The sequence below is a fragment of the Eurytemora carolleeae genome, unplaced genomic scaffold (genome assembly GCF_000591075.1).
Source record: "Eurytemora carolleeae unplaced genomic scaffold, Eaff_2.0 scaffold745, whole genome shotgun sequence".
NCBI lineage: Eukaryota > Metazoa > Arthropoda > Copepoda > Calanoida > Temoridae > Eurytemora > Eurytemora carolleeae.
The window spans coordinates 17,842-32,068 of NW_019396632.1; the positions used below are offsets into that span (position 1 = coordinate 17,842).

At 30.7% G+C, this 14,227-nt stretch overlaps 1 protein-coding gene across 1 annotated transcript in view; it reads left to right on the top strand.

The window, feature by feature from the left end:
- Window positions 1-116: 116 nt before the first annotated feature.
- Window positions 117-14,227, top strand: part of LOC111706611 (uncharacterized) — a gene marked incomplete in the record, with an annotated part of 22,812 nt that continues 8,701 nt past the window's right edge. Inside the window, 10 exon segments of the mRNA XM_023479526.1 lie at window positions 117-336; window positions 3,421-3,706; window positions 6,048-6,140; window positions 8,547-8,591; window positions 9,934-10,032; window positions 10,149-10,199; window positions 12,332-12,376; window positions 12,639-12,676; window positions 13,145-13,227; window positions 14,003-14,129. Of these exon segments, the coding sequence (XP_023335294.1) occupies window positions 315-336; window positions 3,421-3,706; window positions 6,048-6,140; window positions 8,547-8,591; window positions 9,934-10,032; window positions 10,149-10,199; window positions 12,332-12,376; window positions 12,639-12,676; window positions 13,145-13,227; window positions 14,003-14,129 (889 nt within the window).

The window sequence follows — 14,227 nt, forward strand, 5'->3', positions numbered from 1 at the left end:
TATAAATAAAACATAGAACTTAAAATTACATTCGAACATTTCATTTAAAGTTTTAAATTACATTTTTAGTGAATAACCTAGTTACAACCTATCATACTCTTAATAATTTCAGAAAATCATGCTTTGATAATAAAAGATCAAATACAAAAACAATTACAAATTGTAAATATAAAGATGTAAGACTTGCATTAAGAAGATACGTAACTACGGATTTATAAAACTAAAAACCATTTAAATATTTAGTTTTATTGACTTCACATAACAAAGCTAAAAATGAAAAGATAAAAAGTTGGAGTTAAGGATTTTTCTTCATCATGCAGCAATTCACATTAATAGGTGAGTATATTAAGTTATAACTTATATATAAATTGAGAAATATGCTTCTTAATTTCTTAAGAAATATGTTTCTTAGTTTCCTTATTTATAGAGTAGAATAATAGTGAGCCTGGTTTTATATCACATAATCTATCTAATTAGTCCCACCATTAAACTACTAATTGAACCATAAATGTGCGTAAATATTACAAGTTTAGGCTCAATTAATTTAGATAAATGTAATTTATAGATACATGTTTATACTTGTTTCTCGTTCAATTCTGTATAATAGTACTTACAGTCCACATATCAAATATGCTAGAAAATAAAAAAGAACTCTCTCAAAATAGCCTAATTAGAATGCCAGGGGGGGGGAGAAGTGCCCCATCTTATGAAAGGTATTTTGCCCTTAAAAATTTTCAAACATTTTTCCTTTAACGTCGAATGAGGGGGTGGGGTGGGGTCAATTTATTTTGATACACATGTTGTACGCATCTTTTGTACTGCAGTGTACTGTCTCTGGGCGGTAATGTAAACACAAGACGGGTGTCACAGCCTGACATGGGATCCATCTTTCACATAAAAAATCAATAAAATATTCTGGTCATAAGAAACTATTATGTGAATTATCAGATTGATCAAAATTAAATGCTTTTATCCTCCTCGGATACTAAACCAACACTAATTCATCTATTCTTGTTTACAAATTCCGCCCAGAGTGAACTGGTTTCAATATGTACGCAGAGTATACGCAATTGCAATTAACTTTCCTTGCATTATAACCTTGCCTGGGGTAATGTGAGTTTCTACACACAATTTGAGCCCGATAGTCCAGCTTTTTTTAATGTTATTGGATATAATCAAACAGACAGACAGACAAGCAAAGTATATATAATAACAAGATTTACAAGATTGAACAAAAATCATGGATAATCATGGATATAAACAAACAGCTACAGACAAACAGAGACAAGTATAATATATAAATTTTGAAAAAATAACTTTCCTATGTACTGTCCTGAAAATGATGTATCATTTATGCATTTATACTTTTATACATTTATTTATTTATTCTTATATTAAAACTCATTTTAATCCTTTATCTTTGTTTGTATTTTTTGCGAAATAATCTTCAATGATAATATAAGAGATTTCAAACAATAAGAATTTGTAAACAGAAACAACGTGAAATACCATCTTAACTTTTCTTCAGATATTTTGGCAATTTTAGTATTTTAAACCTCAGTAAATCTCAGTAAATCTCAGTAAACCTCAGTAAACCACAGTAAACCACAGTAAACCTCAGTAAACCTCATTAAACCCCAGTAAACCTCAGTAAACCTCAGTAAACCTCATTAAACCTCAGTAAACCCCAGTAAACCTCAGTAAACCTCAGTAAACCTCAGTAATCCTCAGTAAACCTCAGTAAACCTCAGTTATATCTCAGTAAACCTCAGTAAACCCCAGTAAACCTCAGTAAACCTCAGTAAACCTCAGTAAACAGCTCAGTAAATGTCAGTAAATGTCAGAATAAATGTCAAGATACTGGAACAAAGAGCCCTGGGGTTAAAGGGTAAAAACTCGTCGTTGAGGGGTTTTCCTGATTTTATCTCTTGAAAGGAATAAAAGTGTAATCACCTATTGCAGGCTGCAATTATTTTCTTAAAAGAAATTGTGCACAGGTTTCTCCTTACAACAATATACAGGGTGTACCAACAAAACATTGTACAGGGTGTACCAATAAAACATTGTACAGGGTGTACAAATAAAAAATTGTACAGGGTGTATTAATAAAACATTGTACAGGGTGTACCAATAAAACATTGTACAGGGCGTACCAATAAAACATTGTACAGGGTGTACCAATACAACATTGTACAGGGTGTATACAACATTGTACAGGGTGTACCAATAAAACATTGTACAGGGTGTACCAATAAAACACTGTACAGGGTGTACCAATAAAACATTGTACAGGGTGTACAAATAAAAAATTGTACAGGGTGTACCAATCAAACATGGGATTCAAAAGACGACATTTTTACCGTGCAATGTTCTATCGTTAATTTTATTAATATTAATATTAAGTGGCAAAGAGACATTAGTGGACTTCTAATCGTCGTTGATATTTATTTTTATTAAGGGACTGTACGCGTAATTTCAAGTGATCCTTTACTCACAAATGGAAATGCCGGATTCAAAACAGTCCCCTTGAACCCTTTATCTAATCTATAATAGGGAAGACATTGTCGTTATTGTAGGTTTAAAAGTATTTAATTCGGATAATTCTTAAACGTATTCTGTCAGTCGAAATGCGAAAGTCACTTTTGCATTTCAGAGAATAAAATAATCAGTTTTAAAAATTATGAACAATGATATCTAATAAGACAAACTTTAATGGTACTGTTGTGAATCGGGCATTTCAAACGTAGCATGGAGTGTCACATGAAATTACGCGTACAGTCACTTTAAAGAATTGCAATGTTCGTTGTTAAAGAGACAGACCGGCTATGTAAGGTAGTTAAACTGAGTATTCAGTGTTGTGGACAAATTCTTTAGGATTCATTTGAGACAAATAAAACTTTTTAAAGATCTGTAAGTCCTGATTTTGAGTATAAAATCTTATTCAATTATTAGTTTCTATAATCTTTCTTTAATCACAAAGATTTTCTGCAGATTTTCTGGAATTTTTATTTAAAAGACGACATTTGAAGAATTATTGACAAATTTCTTTTGAGCAATATGTTCCTAAACATCTTATTAGTTTACTATAGAATTTTTACTATATTTTTCGTCGTCGTTGTTTAATAATTAAAGAAAACGATTCTGAAAAAGTACCCACCCAAATTCATGATTTTGAACGTCGATCTTTGCGCTCAAACTCAATAATTATACTTCGTGGAAACGTTTTATATGTCTCAAATGAATCCTAAAGAATTTGTCCACAAAACTGCATACTCAGTTTAACTACCTTTCATAGCCGGTCTGTCCCTTTAATTAAAAAATCCCTGACAACATTTTATAATAAAAAGAAATAAAAAAAATTATTTGTATTCCACGTTATTTTTTGCTACTACAGTATCTTGTACATAATTTATTATACAGGTGTCTGCTGTTTGACTGTAGTAACTGCTTGGTATCCAATCAACCCTGCGTCTCCAAAAACCTCTATTGTAGAAGACCCAAACACCTCAGAAAGTGATGACCTGGAAACCCCTGATTATGAACCACTTTTGAGTCGAGATCTTGACATTCCTCTGCCCGAGGACCCTGAAACCACTGATATTGAGGTCCCTCAAGTCCCTGAAGCCCCTATGAATCGTGAGCTAGAAACCCTGTCTGTTGGACCTGGAGGTGGCCCTACAAAGAGCATAGATGGAATAACATACAGGTTGGATCCTGGCTTTCTTTGAAGTGACTGTTTACCTATTCTAGATTAAACCAAAGCTGTATTGTAAGGTACTCCATGAATGTAATCGAAATGCCCCACTCGACTCAACAGCTTTACGTTGTCACTTCATCTTCCGCCAATAATCAGTTTGAGTGCAGACGACATTTCTAGTACAATTGAGCGCATTAGAAGTATCTAAACATTCTATACAACCTTGGATTAAACACAATAATCTAATAATTTTGAGTTGGGAACACAATCTATATAAACCTAACGTCAGTTTCTGTTCACATTATAACATAGCGTTTTTGCAAGAAACCCAAGTTTTTACTGAAAATTTTGTGAATTTTTTGTCTTATATATTTAAAAATCCACAAAAGTTAGGTGAATAAAGTTATATTAACGCTTTATACAATGTTACAGTAAATTTACTAACTTCAAAAGTTACCGCTTCTCTACACAGTTCCAACTAAAAATGAACACATTAAAGTCTAATATATCATGAAACAAGAGATATTCAGTAAAAATGCTAAATTTATAATCTTCATGAATGCAAAATTCAAGTCCAAACAAATCATTCAGATATTACAACCAATAATTATCTATAATTTTTCGACGCATTCGTATAAAGTTATTATTTCTTAACATATTTTATTGTTTATGATCTGATAATTACTTTAAAATTTTTTTTTCCTGTTTCGAGGAATTTTGTTAATGAAGACGACATTTCATATTTTCCAGGAATTTTCTAAAATCCAGCGCCAGTAAAATATTATTTTTTAAAAACAAAATAAAAAATATTAAAAGAGATATTACTTAGATACGAATGGGTCAAAAAATAATCGATGACCATTGTTTGTAATATCTGAATGATTTGTTTGGAATTAAATTGATCAGAGTTGATTTGAATGTTGAAACTTTCTGAATTTTTCGCCGTAAGCCTATACCCCCTTTAATTTTTCGCGAACACTCCCTACAAATAAGACACTATTTTATGTCTGATGAATTTTGTAGAGCAATTCGTTTTTATTTAACAAAACACTTGCTTTTGTTATTCAATATGTAAAGAAGCAATATGTGAAAAATATTTTGCACTGCATTATCTTGCTTAGTTTTGTTGCGTTTGATGAACTGAACAACCTAACACGTGTTTATTTTTGTTGCGTTTGATGAACTGTACAACCTAACACGTGTTTATTTTTGTTGCGTTTGATGAACTGTACAACCTTTTTGCGTTTGATGAACTGTACAACCTAACACATGTTTAGTTTTGTTGCGCTTCATATACTGTACAACCTAACACGTGTTTAGTTTTGTTGCGTTTGATGAACTGTACAACCTAACACATGTTTAGTTTTATTGCGTTTGATGAATTGTACAACCTAACACATGTTTAGTTTCGTTGCGTTTGATGAACTGTACAACCTAACACATGTTTAGTTTTATTGCGTTTGATGAATTGTACAACCTAACACGTTTTAGTTTCGTTGCGTTTGATGAACTGTACAACCTAACACATGTTTAGTTTTGTTGCGTTTGATGAATTGTACAACCTAACACATGCTTAATTTTGTTGCGCTTGATGAACTTTACAACCTAACACATGTTTAGTTTTGTTGCGTTTGATGAATTGTACAACCTAACACATGTTTAGTTTTGTTGCATTTGATGAACTGTACAACCTAACACATGTTTAGTTTTGTTGCATTTGATGAACTGTACAACCTAACACGTGTTTAGTTTTGTTGCATTTGATGAACTGTACAACCTAACACGTTTTAGTTTCGTTGCGTTTGATGAATTGTACAACCTAACACGTGTTTAGTTTCGTTGAGTTTGCTGAATTGTACAACCTAACACGTGTTTAGTTTCGTTGCATTTGCTGAATTGTACAACCTAACACATGTTTAGTTTTGTTGCGTTTGATGAACTGTACAACCTAACACATGTTTAGTTTTGTTGCGTTTGATGAACTGTACAACTTAACACATGTTTAGTTTTGTTGCGCTTGATGAACTGTACAACTTAACACATGTTTAGTTTTGTTGCGTTTGATGAACTGTACAACCTAACACATGTTTCGTTTTGCTGCGTTTGATGAACTGTACAACCTAACACGTGTTTAGTTTTGTTGCGTTTGATGAATTGTACAACCTAACACATGCTTAATTTTGTTGCGCTTGATGAACTTTACAACCTAATACATGTTTAGTTTTGTTGCGTTTGATGAACTGTACAACCTAACACATGTTTAGTTTTGTTGCATTTGATGAACTGTACAACCTAACACGTGTTTAGTTTCGTTGCATTTGATGAACTGTACAACCTAACACATGTTTAGTTTTGTTGCATTTGATGAACTGTACAACCTAACACGTGAACAACACGACACCTTGGCGTACAACTATACGCAGATGCAGTTCACACCTAATGAGTAAGTACAAATTACAGCACTTCTAAAAAGACTGAAGCTACCAAACATAAGTCTGTTGCAATGTCATCAGTAATTTAAAGTATTTCAATCCATATTTAAAGAGCCACATGTCTTATTCACAACAATACCTTTTAACCCCCAAAGTCTGAGCAAACATTTTCAAATTTTCTATCCGAAAATTGAGGTTTCTCTGTATCAATGCAATTTTTGGATTTCTGCAGCATTAGCAAGGAAGGAAATTTACAAAATTTATCTCTTTTTAAGATTAAAAACAAGGATGTATCCTCATTGTTACTAAGATTAAGGTTTAAAGGGTACCGCTGTGCATCGAACAAGTCTTTAAACGGAGGTTCACGTGAAATAACGTTTTTAAATGTTTTTCCCTTTAGTATTTCAATTACCTTGAAATTACAGATATATGATATTGCAATAGATTTTTGCAATAAGTTTTGCAAAACGTTTTTTTATATATTTGTGCAACAGTTTTTGCACTGTTTTCTGCAATTCTCGGGGTTTAGCGATTTCTCTTATTTAGGGCGTACACTATACATACATTTGATGAACATAAAGAATAATGTTTTATCTCTACAAGCCTCTTACGCAATAAAGATTGTGGCATTTTTTTAATCAATGATTAGATAAAACATTTAAATGCATTTAATAGAAAATCTAGAATTTATTAGCATCATTTTTGTTCAAGTGCACTTGAAAAAATGTGCTTTTTGAATTTGTTTAAAAGTTACTAGAAGAACGCAAAACGTAAAAAGTTATGTTCTAAAATTGTGTACCATAGGAAGCCTTAAAACAACTAATTTGATCAAAAATGTCGATGATATCGTCTTTAATTCTTCAAATTTCTCCATTGCTTCTTATAAGCAAGAAATGTGCAAGTCACTTTCGCAGAGAACCCGCGAATGAAAAAAAAAACAGATTAAAGAATCCAATATATGGATATCTAATTCATACTTGATCAAACCAAGCTTTTAAGGGTACCGTTGTAAATCGGGCATTGCCATCTTTGCATGGAGGATCACTTGAAATTACGCTTACACTCCCTTTAGGGTTTTGTTATCATTAAATTATGATATTTAATGCCTAAACCTTGATTGTCCTTCATATTATTTGATTTTTTACGGCTGATTAGCGGCCTGGAGAATTCTACCTTCATTTAAACATTTTCACAATTTTATTTTTTTGTCAAATTGAAAGTAATCCTTCAGAAATATAAAATTTAAAAGGTTTTTTAACTAATTTGAAAATATAATTTTTCCCAAATCCCAAACATAATGTTAGCCAAATTGTTCATAAAACTGGTAAATTTAAAAATAGATTAATACTAAAAAGGGGCAATATAATATATTCATCATTGTGAAAATTATTCTGAAGTTAAGGAAATTCAATTTTCGAAAAGTATATTTGTTTATTATGGTTTTATAAACAAAAGTAAAAAAACGTCTCATATATTTAATGCGTAAAGCATCTAGTTGAACCACTTGACCGATTTACCTCAAAACTGTATTGGGAAACTCGTTAGAAGACTCTTAGCTTAGTTTGAAAAAGTGAGTTTAGTCTATTTTTGATGGAAAACTGGGTTTCAAAGCTAGTATAGTATGATTTTACTACTATAGTTTCGGTAGAAGTAAATATTTCCATTTACTAAAAGCGCCGATTGAAGGATTCATATCTCTAATTGGATACTGAGATAGATAGAAAGATAGATCCTACCGCCATACTATTTTTATTGGTTCAAATAGACAACAAACACATGACTGAACCCTGATAGGATCAGGCGCTAATGGACTCGGCACATGATGTAACAATTAATTGTGTACAATGCCAAGAAAAAATTAACTTAAAAAAATTTCTTGATTTTCATTCAGAAAAATAATCTTGCTTTAAGAAATGATTGAGTAAACATAAAATTTAAAATCTGATTTAAAGAGGGATCAATTGTTTATTTTGCTAAGACAAACAATGAACATTTAGTTTTCCTTATTTATGTTTACAGAAATGAATCTATCCATCAACTTGAAATGACATCAAGTTGTTTTTCAAGACCAAATTTCAGATTCTCTTCCACGTCAAACTAACTACGTCAAAGTGCATCCAATCAGAGTTCAGTCAGGTGTTTGTTGTCTATTCTGAACCAATAGAAATAGTATGGCGGTAACATCTATCTTTCTATCTATCTCATTATCCAATTAGAGATATGAATCCTTCAATCGGCGCTATCAGTAAATAAAAATATTTACATGTACTAAAACTGTGGTGATTTTGATCTCTCATAAAAAAACGACAAAACATTTTGTGGTAAAGACTCAATAAACTTTAAAAAAAACATTGTCAATGTTCAGTGTTTATCTTGCAATGATATAATCTATGAAGCTACCTGTGTTTTATTCTTAGGCCAATAAAACTCCGAGTGCCAACAACTTTAGCGTTTGATATCAGGTATATAGTATATACATTACAGTTTGATATCAGGTATATAGTATATACATTACAGTTTGATATCAGGTATATAGTATATACATTACAGTTTGATATCAGGTATACAGTATATACATTACAGTTTGATATCAGGTATATAGTATATACATTACAGTTTGATATCAGGTATATAGTATATACATTACAGTTGATATCAGGTATATAGTATATACATTACAGTTTGATATCAGGTATATAGTATATACATTACAATTTGATATCAGGTATATAGTATATACATTACAGTTTGATATCAGGTATATAGTATATACATTACAGTTTGATATCAGGTATATAGTATATAAATTACAGTTTGATATCAGGTATATAGTATATACATTACAGTTTGATATCAGGTATATAGTATATACATTACAGTTTGATATCAGGTATACAGTATATACATTACAATTTACATAGAGAGAAAGAAAACGATTACGCCCTACAAACTCTAAGTTTTTTGTCCTAAAGACTTTTGACGTTTCAAGTTATTAAGTCTGGGTGTCTAGAATTAAAATTTCTTTGACAAGGGCCGGGGATCAAATTAGATTTAATGAAGAGGGGTGTTGGATTTGTAATGCACAAATATAATTTACATAACTCCTTTGATGATTTAATATATTAGCTGATATCTTACAGCTAGAGCCAGAAAACTGTGGAAGACGACCTCAAAGTAATGATGAATTGTATTTGATGTGGTTACGGAGCAAATAGTTTTAAACTAGTAACTTATTAGATCACTTAATAAATGAAATACGTCTGTTTACACTGCACAACTGCAGTTGCACTATTTAAACTAGTAACTTATTAGATCACTTATTAAGTGAAATACGTCTGTTTACACTGCACAACTGCAGTTGCACTATTTAAACTAGTAACTTATTAGATCACTTATTAAGTGAAATACGTCTATTTACACTGCACAACTGCTGTTGCACTATTTAAACTAGTAAATTATTAGATCACTTATTAAGTGAAATACGTCTGTTTACACTGCACAACTGCTGTCATAACTTGAGTCCAAAGTCGTCTTCCAATTCCAGAGTTTTCTGGTTTTCACTGTAGGATACGATTCATTTAATTTTATCACACCTGAAAAAAAAACAATTTATTTTAATAAAAAAGTTTTTCCTTATTAAAATCTTTAACATTATTATAATTTTATTTTTCTCCTAAGCAAAAGTGAATAAACTTCTTTACAAATCACTGATCGTTGAGGTAAACAGCCCTGTAAATAAAAGAAGGTGGGAGGGGAGACTTTTAACCCTCCTTTTTTAACAAGAATTGACTGTTTTTTAACTAGGTCCCCACTGAAGAAGTACTACCCGCCAAATCTAAACCCTCCTATGGAATATAACTTTTCAGATTTCCCGCAGGAGGACCATTTAACACACATTTACAGGTTAGTATTAAAAAAATATTTAACCTTTTTTTAAAAAAAGTATTTTTTGAAAATTCAATATTTAAAATTTTTTTTTATTATTTGAATTTGTTAACAATTTTATTTTTATGTTTAAGGAAAGAATTAGAAATAAGCAAGGTGGATGTGGATCCTCATTTAGTTGATCAGTAAGAAAACAATCATAATTCATATTTTTATTTTATTTTTGCTAAAAAAATCATATTAAGCGTAGCCATGATTAAAAATTTTAATATTATTAATTTTTGAGAAAATGCTTAATTTTGTTCAACCATTTGTCGGTTTGTCCCTGTTTACATTTCCCTACGTACAGTTTACTGTTTAAACTAGCTTGGGAACACCGCGTTGCCCAGGAGTATTTATAGCAACTCCCGCCGTTTACCCGCACTTGGTCCTAAATTACGAATTTAGCTATTTTTCCCTATACAACTCGACTAACTCAAATTAGAATCTCACAGCCAAGCTAAAAACATTCGTTTGGTGCTCCTGAGCTCCCCAATCAAAATATGATACAAATCGTTCATGGGGTTTATGCGTTATAATCGGACATGCAAACAAACAAACAAACAGACAAACGATTAGAATTACTACTTTACATGTATGTTTGAATAAGTATGTCAAAGGGCGGATTAAACTATTTCATATATTTTATTCACAATGAATTGTTAAAAGAGGAACACCTAATCATCCTTGATCTCACTAAATTAAGCCCTGCTAAATGTAGTGCGTAAAAAAACGCTTTTGTAGATACTCTCTCCTATCAGGGTTTGATTTGTAAAATGTTAAACATTTTCAAGATGTGCACTAAACTTTTTGAAGATGTGCACGTAACATTTTCAAGATGTGCACGTATCATTTTCGATCGGTGGAATGTACGTTGTTTTGCAAAAAACTATAATTGATTTTTAATTATTGATTTTTAAGATTTGAACGATTTTTTTGGTTTCCTAAACCCAGTTTCGTTATGTTTGTCCATGGTCGAGTAACATGTGATAATCTGATGAATCCGGCTAATATTTCAAGTTCAAGCTGATGAATCCGGCTATTAAATGGCAAATATTTCAAGTTCAATATTAGGAAAATTATTTCTAAATTTCTAAAAACTACCACCATGACGAAATGTCAAACATAGATTTTATATAATGCTGGGATGTATAGAGTGTCCACATCATATTGGACCGTTAATGGTTGAAAATTATAGATTTTCGGAACTTATCAGAAAATTTCAAAAAAAATGAACCATTTTGAAAAATTGTATAAGGCCAATATAAAAATTTGCTTCCAGAAAATACTGGGTTTTTCGAATATTAAGTTCATTTTTTGGTGCTAAAGCTTTGAGATAATCCAAATGATGATATGGGACTCTGTGTGTATGTGTATGTGTGGGACTCTGTGTGTATGTCACACTTTTGAACACCAAAAAATCTAATTAGTTCTGTCTTCATTTGTTTTCTTAGACATTTGATCTACCATGCATATAAAAGAGAACAAAAAAAGAAAACAAAATATTTTTAATTTTTGCATTGTCTCAATTTTGCGGCATTTTTCTATCGGCTCTAATTGTTTAAAACTTACTGTATATTTTTTGGTTTTATGTGAGTGACCGGCAATGAATAGTAGTTGAACTGAGAATATAGTATTGTAGAAAAAATTTTTAGGATTTATTTGAGACATATAAACGTTTTAATGATTCATAAATACTAAGTTTGAGCGCCAAGTCGACGTTCAAAATCATTCATTCTAAATCATACGTTTTCAGAATCGATTTTTTTAAATTATTAAATAATGACGACAAAGCCTAACAAAAATACTACAGTAAACTAATTACATGTTCAGAAACATATTTCTCATATTGAAATTTTCCCAATAAATCGAGTTATAATCAATTATTTCTTTTTATTATCATATAAAGTTTCTTATTCTTTATGAATTTGTAATGTCGTCTTTTCAATAAAAATTCCAGGAAATCTACAGAAAATAAGATTACTTATTTTCGATGATAATAGTTAATTTTTATTTTCTCAACCTGTGCCTAAACAACTAATTGGTTTACTGTAGAATTTTTAGCACATTTTTCGTCGTGAGTTATTTGATAATTTTTTTAAAAACCGATTATCAAAATCATCCCTCAAAAATGAACAATCTATGAGGATTTTAATATGAACAAATATGCACCTTAAAAACGTCTCAAATGATTCCTACAAAATTTCCTCACAATAATACATTCTTAGTTCAACTACCATACATTGCCGGTCACTCCCTTTCATTATTTTTTTTTTAGGAATAATTTGAAGTTTATGTTAAACAACGTGTTTACCCTGCCCAGGTAAATAAATAAAAATAACAATATAAACAGAAAATAGTAAATATATTTCTTCAACCGGTGTTGTTTTATTTTAATGAATCATGAAAACCTGAAAACCTAAAAACCTGAAAACAATTATTTTTGATTTTTATCGTGTTACAAAATAATTTTTATATTTTATTTTTGAAATTAAACCCTTTACTTTCCGTTTTTATTTGTTGCATTTATGAAAAAAAATATTATTAATAATTTGTTGTAATTACCTGTATCTACAATTGAATAGGAATGAGGAGACGAATTCTACTCTCAAGGACAGTATAGGTATTAATTAAGAATTAAAGGGACTGTATAGGTATTAATTAAGAATTAAAGGGACAGTATAGGTATTAATTAAGAATTAAAGGGACAGTATAGGTATTAATTAAGAATTAAAGGGACAGTATAGGTATTAATTAAGAATTAAAGGGACANTGGGGGGGGGCGTAAATCATGATATTCTTATATTTTGAGATATTTCATTTTCAAATCATTTCCACGATAATCCTTGAATTTATTTGTATTGTCCCGCTACAAGATGGATTGCAGTACATCATGATTTTTAACATTTTTATTTCTCAAGAAAATTTTTTAACCAAAACTAGAAAACTAAACCAGAAAGCAATTTTTGCGTTTTTAAAGCTGATTTTGCATCAACAAAATTGAGAGTACTTAACTTTGAATTTAGCTAGTTTTTACAACAAAAAAAGTTTAAAATGCGAACGATTGATTTATTAATTCATTTTTGTCCAGGTCAATATATTCTTCGGAAACTTGGAAACCTGGGACTTCTCTCTGGTACTCAAGTCTTTACACCAAGTCAGTTTCATAATTGGGTAAGTAGCATAGTTTATTAAGTCTTTACGCCAAGTTAGTTTCATAATTGGGTAAATAGCATAGTTTATAAAGTCTTTACACCAAGTTAGTTTCATAATTGAGTAAGCAGGCATTGTTTATAAAGTCTTTACACCAAGTTAGTTTCATAATTGGGGTAAGTATAGGCATTGTTTATAAAGTCTTTACACCAAGTTAGTTCCATACTTGGGTAAGTATAGTTTATAAGGTCTTTACATAAAGTTAGTTCCATACTTGGGTAAGTATAGGCATAGTTTATAAAGACCTTTTCACCAAGTCAGTTTTATAATTGGGTATGCATAGGCATTGTTTATAAAGTCTTTACACCAAGTTAGTTCCATACTTGGGTAAGTATAGTTTATAAGGTCTTTACATAAAGTTAGTTCCATACTTGGGTAAGTATAGGCATAGTTTATAAAGACCTTTACACCAAGTCAGTTTCATACTTGGGTAGGAATAGTTTAATAAGTCTTCAAATCAAGTAAGTTTCATAATTGGGTAATAGGCATTGTTTATAAAGTCTTTACACCAAGTTAGTTCCATACTTGGGTAAGTATAGGCATTGTTTTATTTGTATACAGTGAGAACCAGAAAATGCGGGGATACTTTTCTTTTACATTTTACTTTTCGGAGCTAAAATTGATTTAAATAAAAACGGTCTCTCCTCAAACTCTAATTTTATAATTCCCATATTTCTATAACCTGATGGTGTAAACTTTTCTATTTTAGCCAACTTTTATATTTTTATTTTATTAGTTTTGGGCAGGAAAAAAGGATTGGGAGATCCCTGCAGGAAGTAATATAATAGCAGTTTATCCAGGAGTACACTATGCAACTAAACTAGACAAAATAGTTGTAGTTGGGGCTCATTGGGATACTGTAGGTAGGGAGTTTTATAATAATTAAGAATTAAAGGGACTGCATAGGTATTAATTAAGAATTAAAGGGACAGTATAGGTATTAATTAAGAATTAAAGGGAC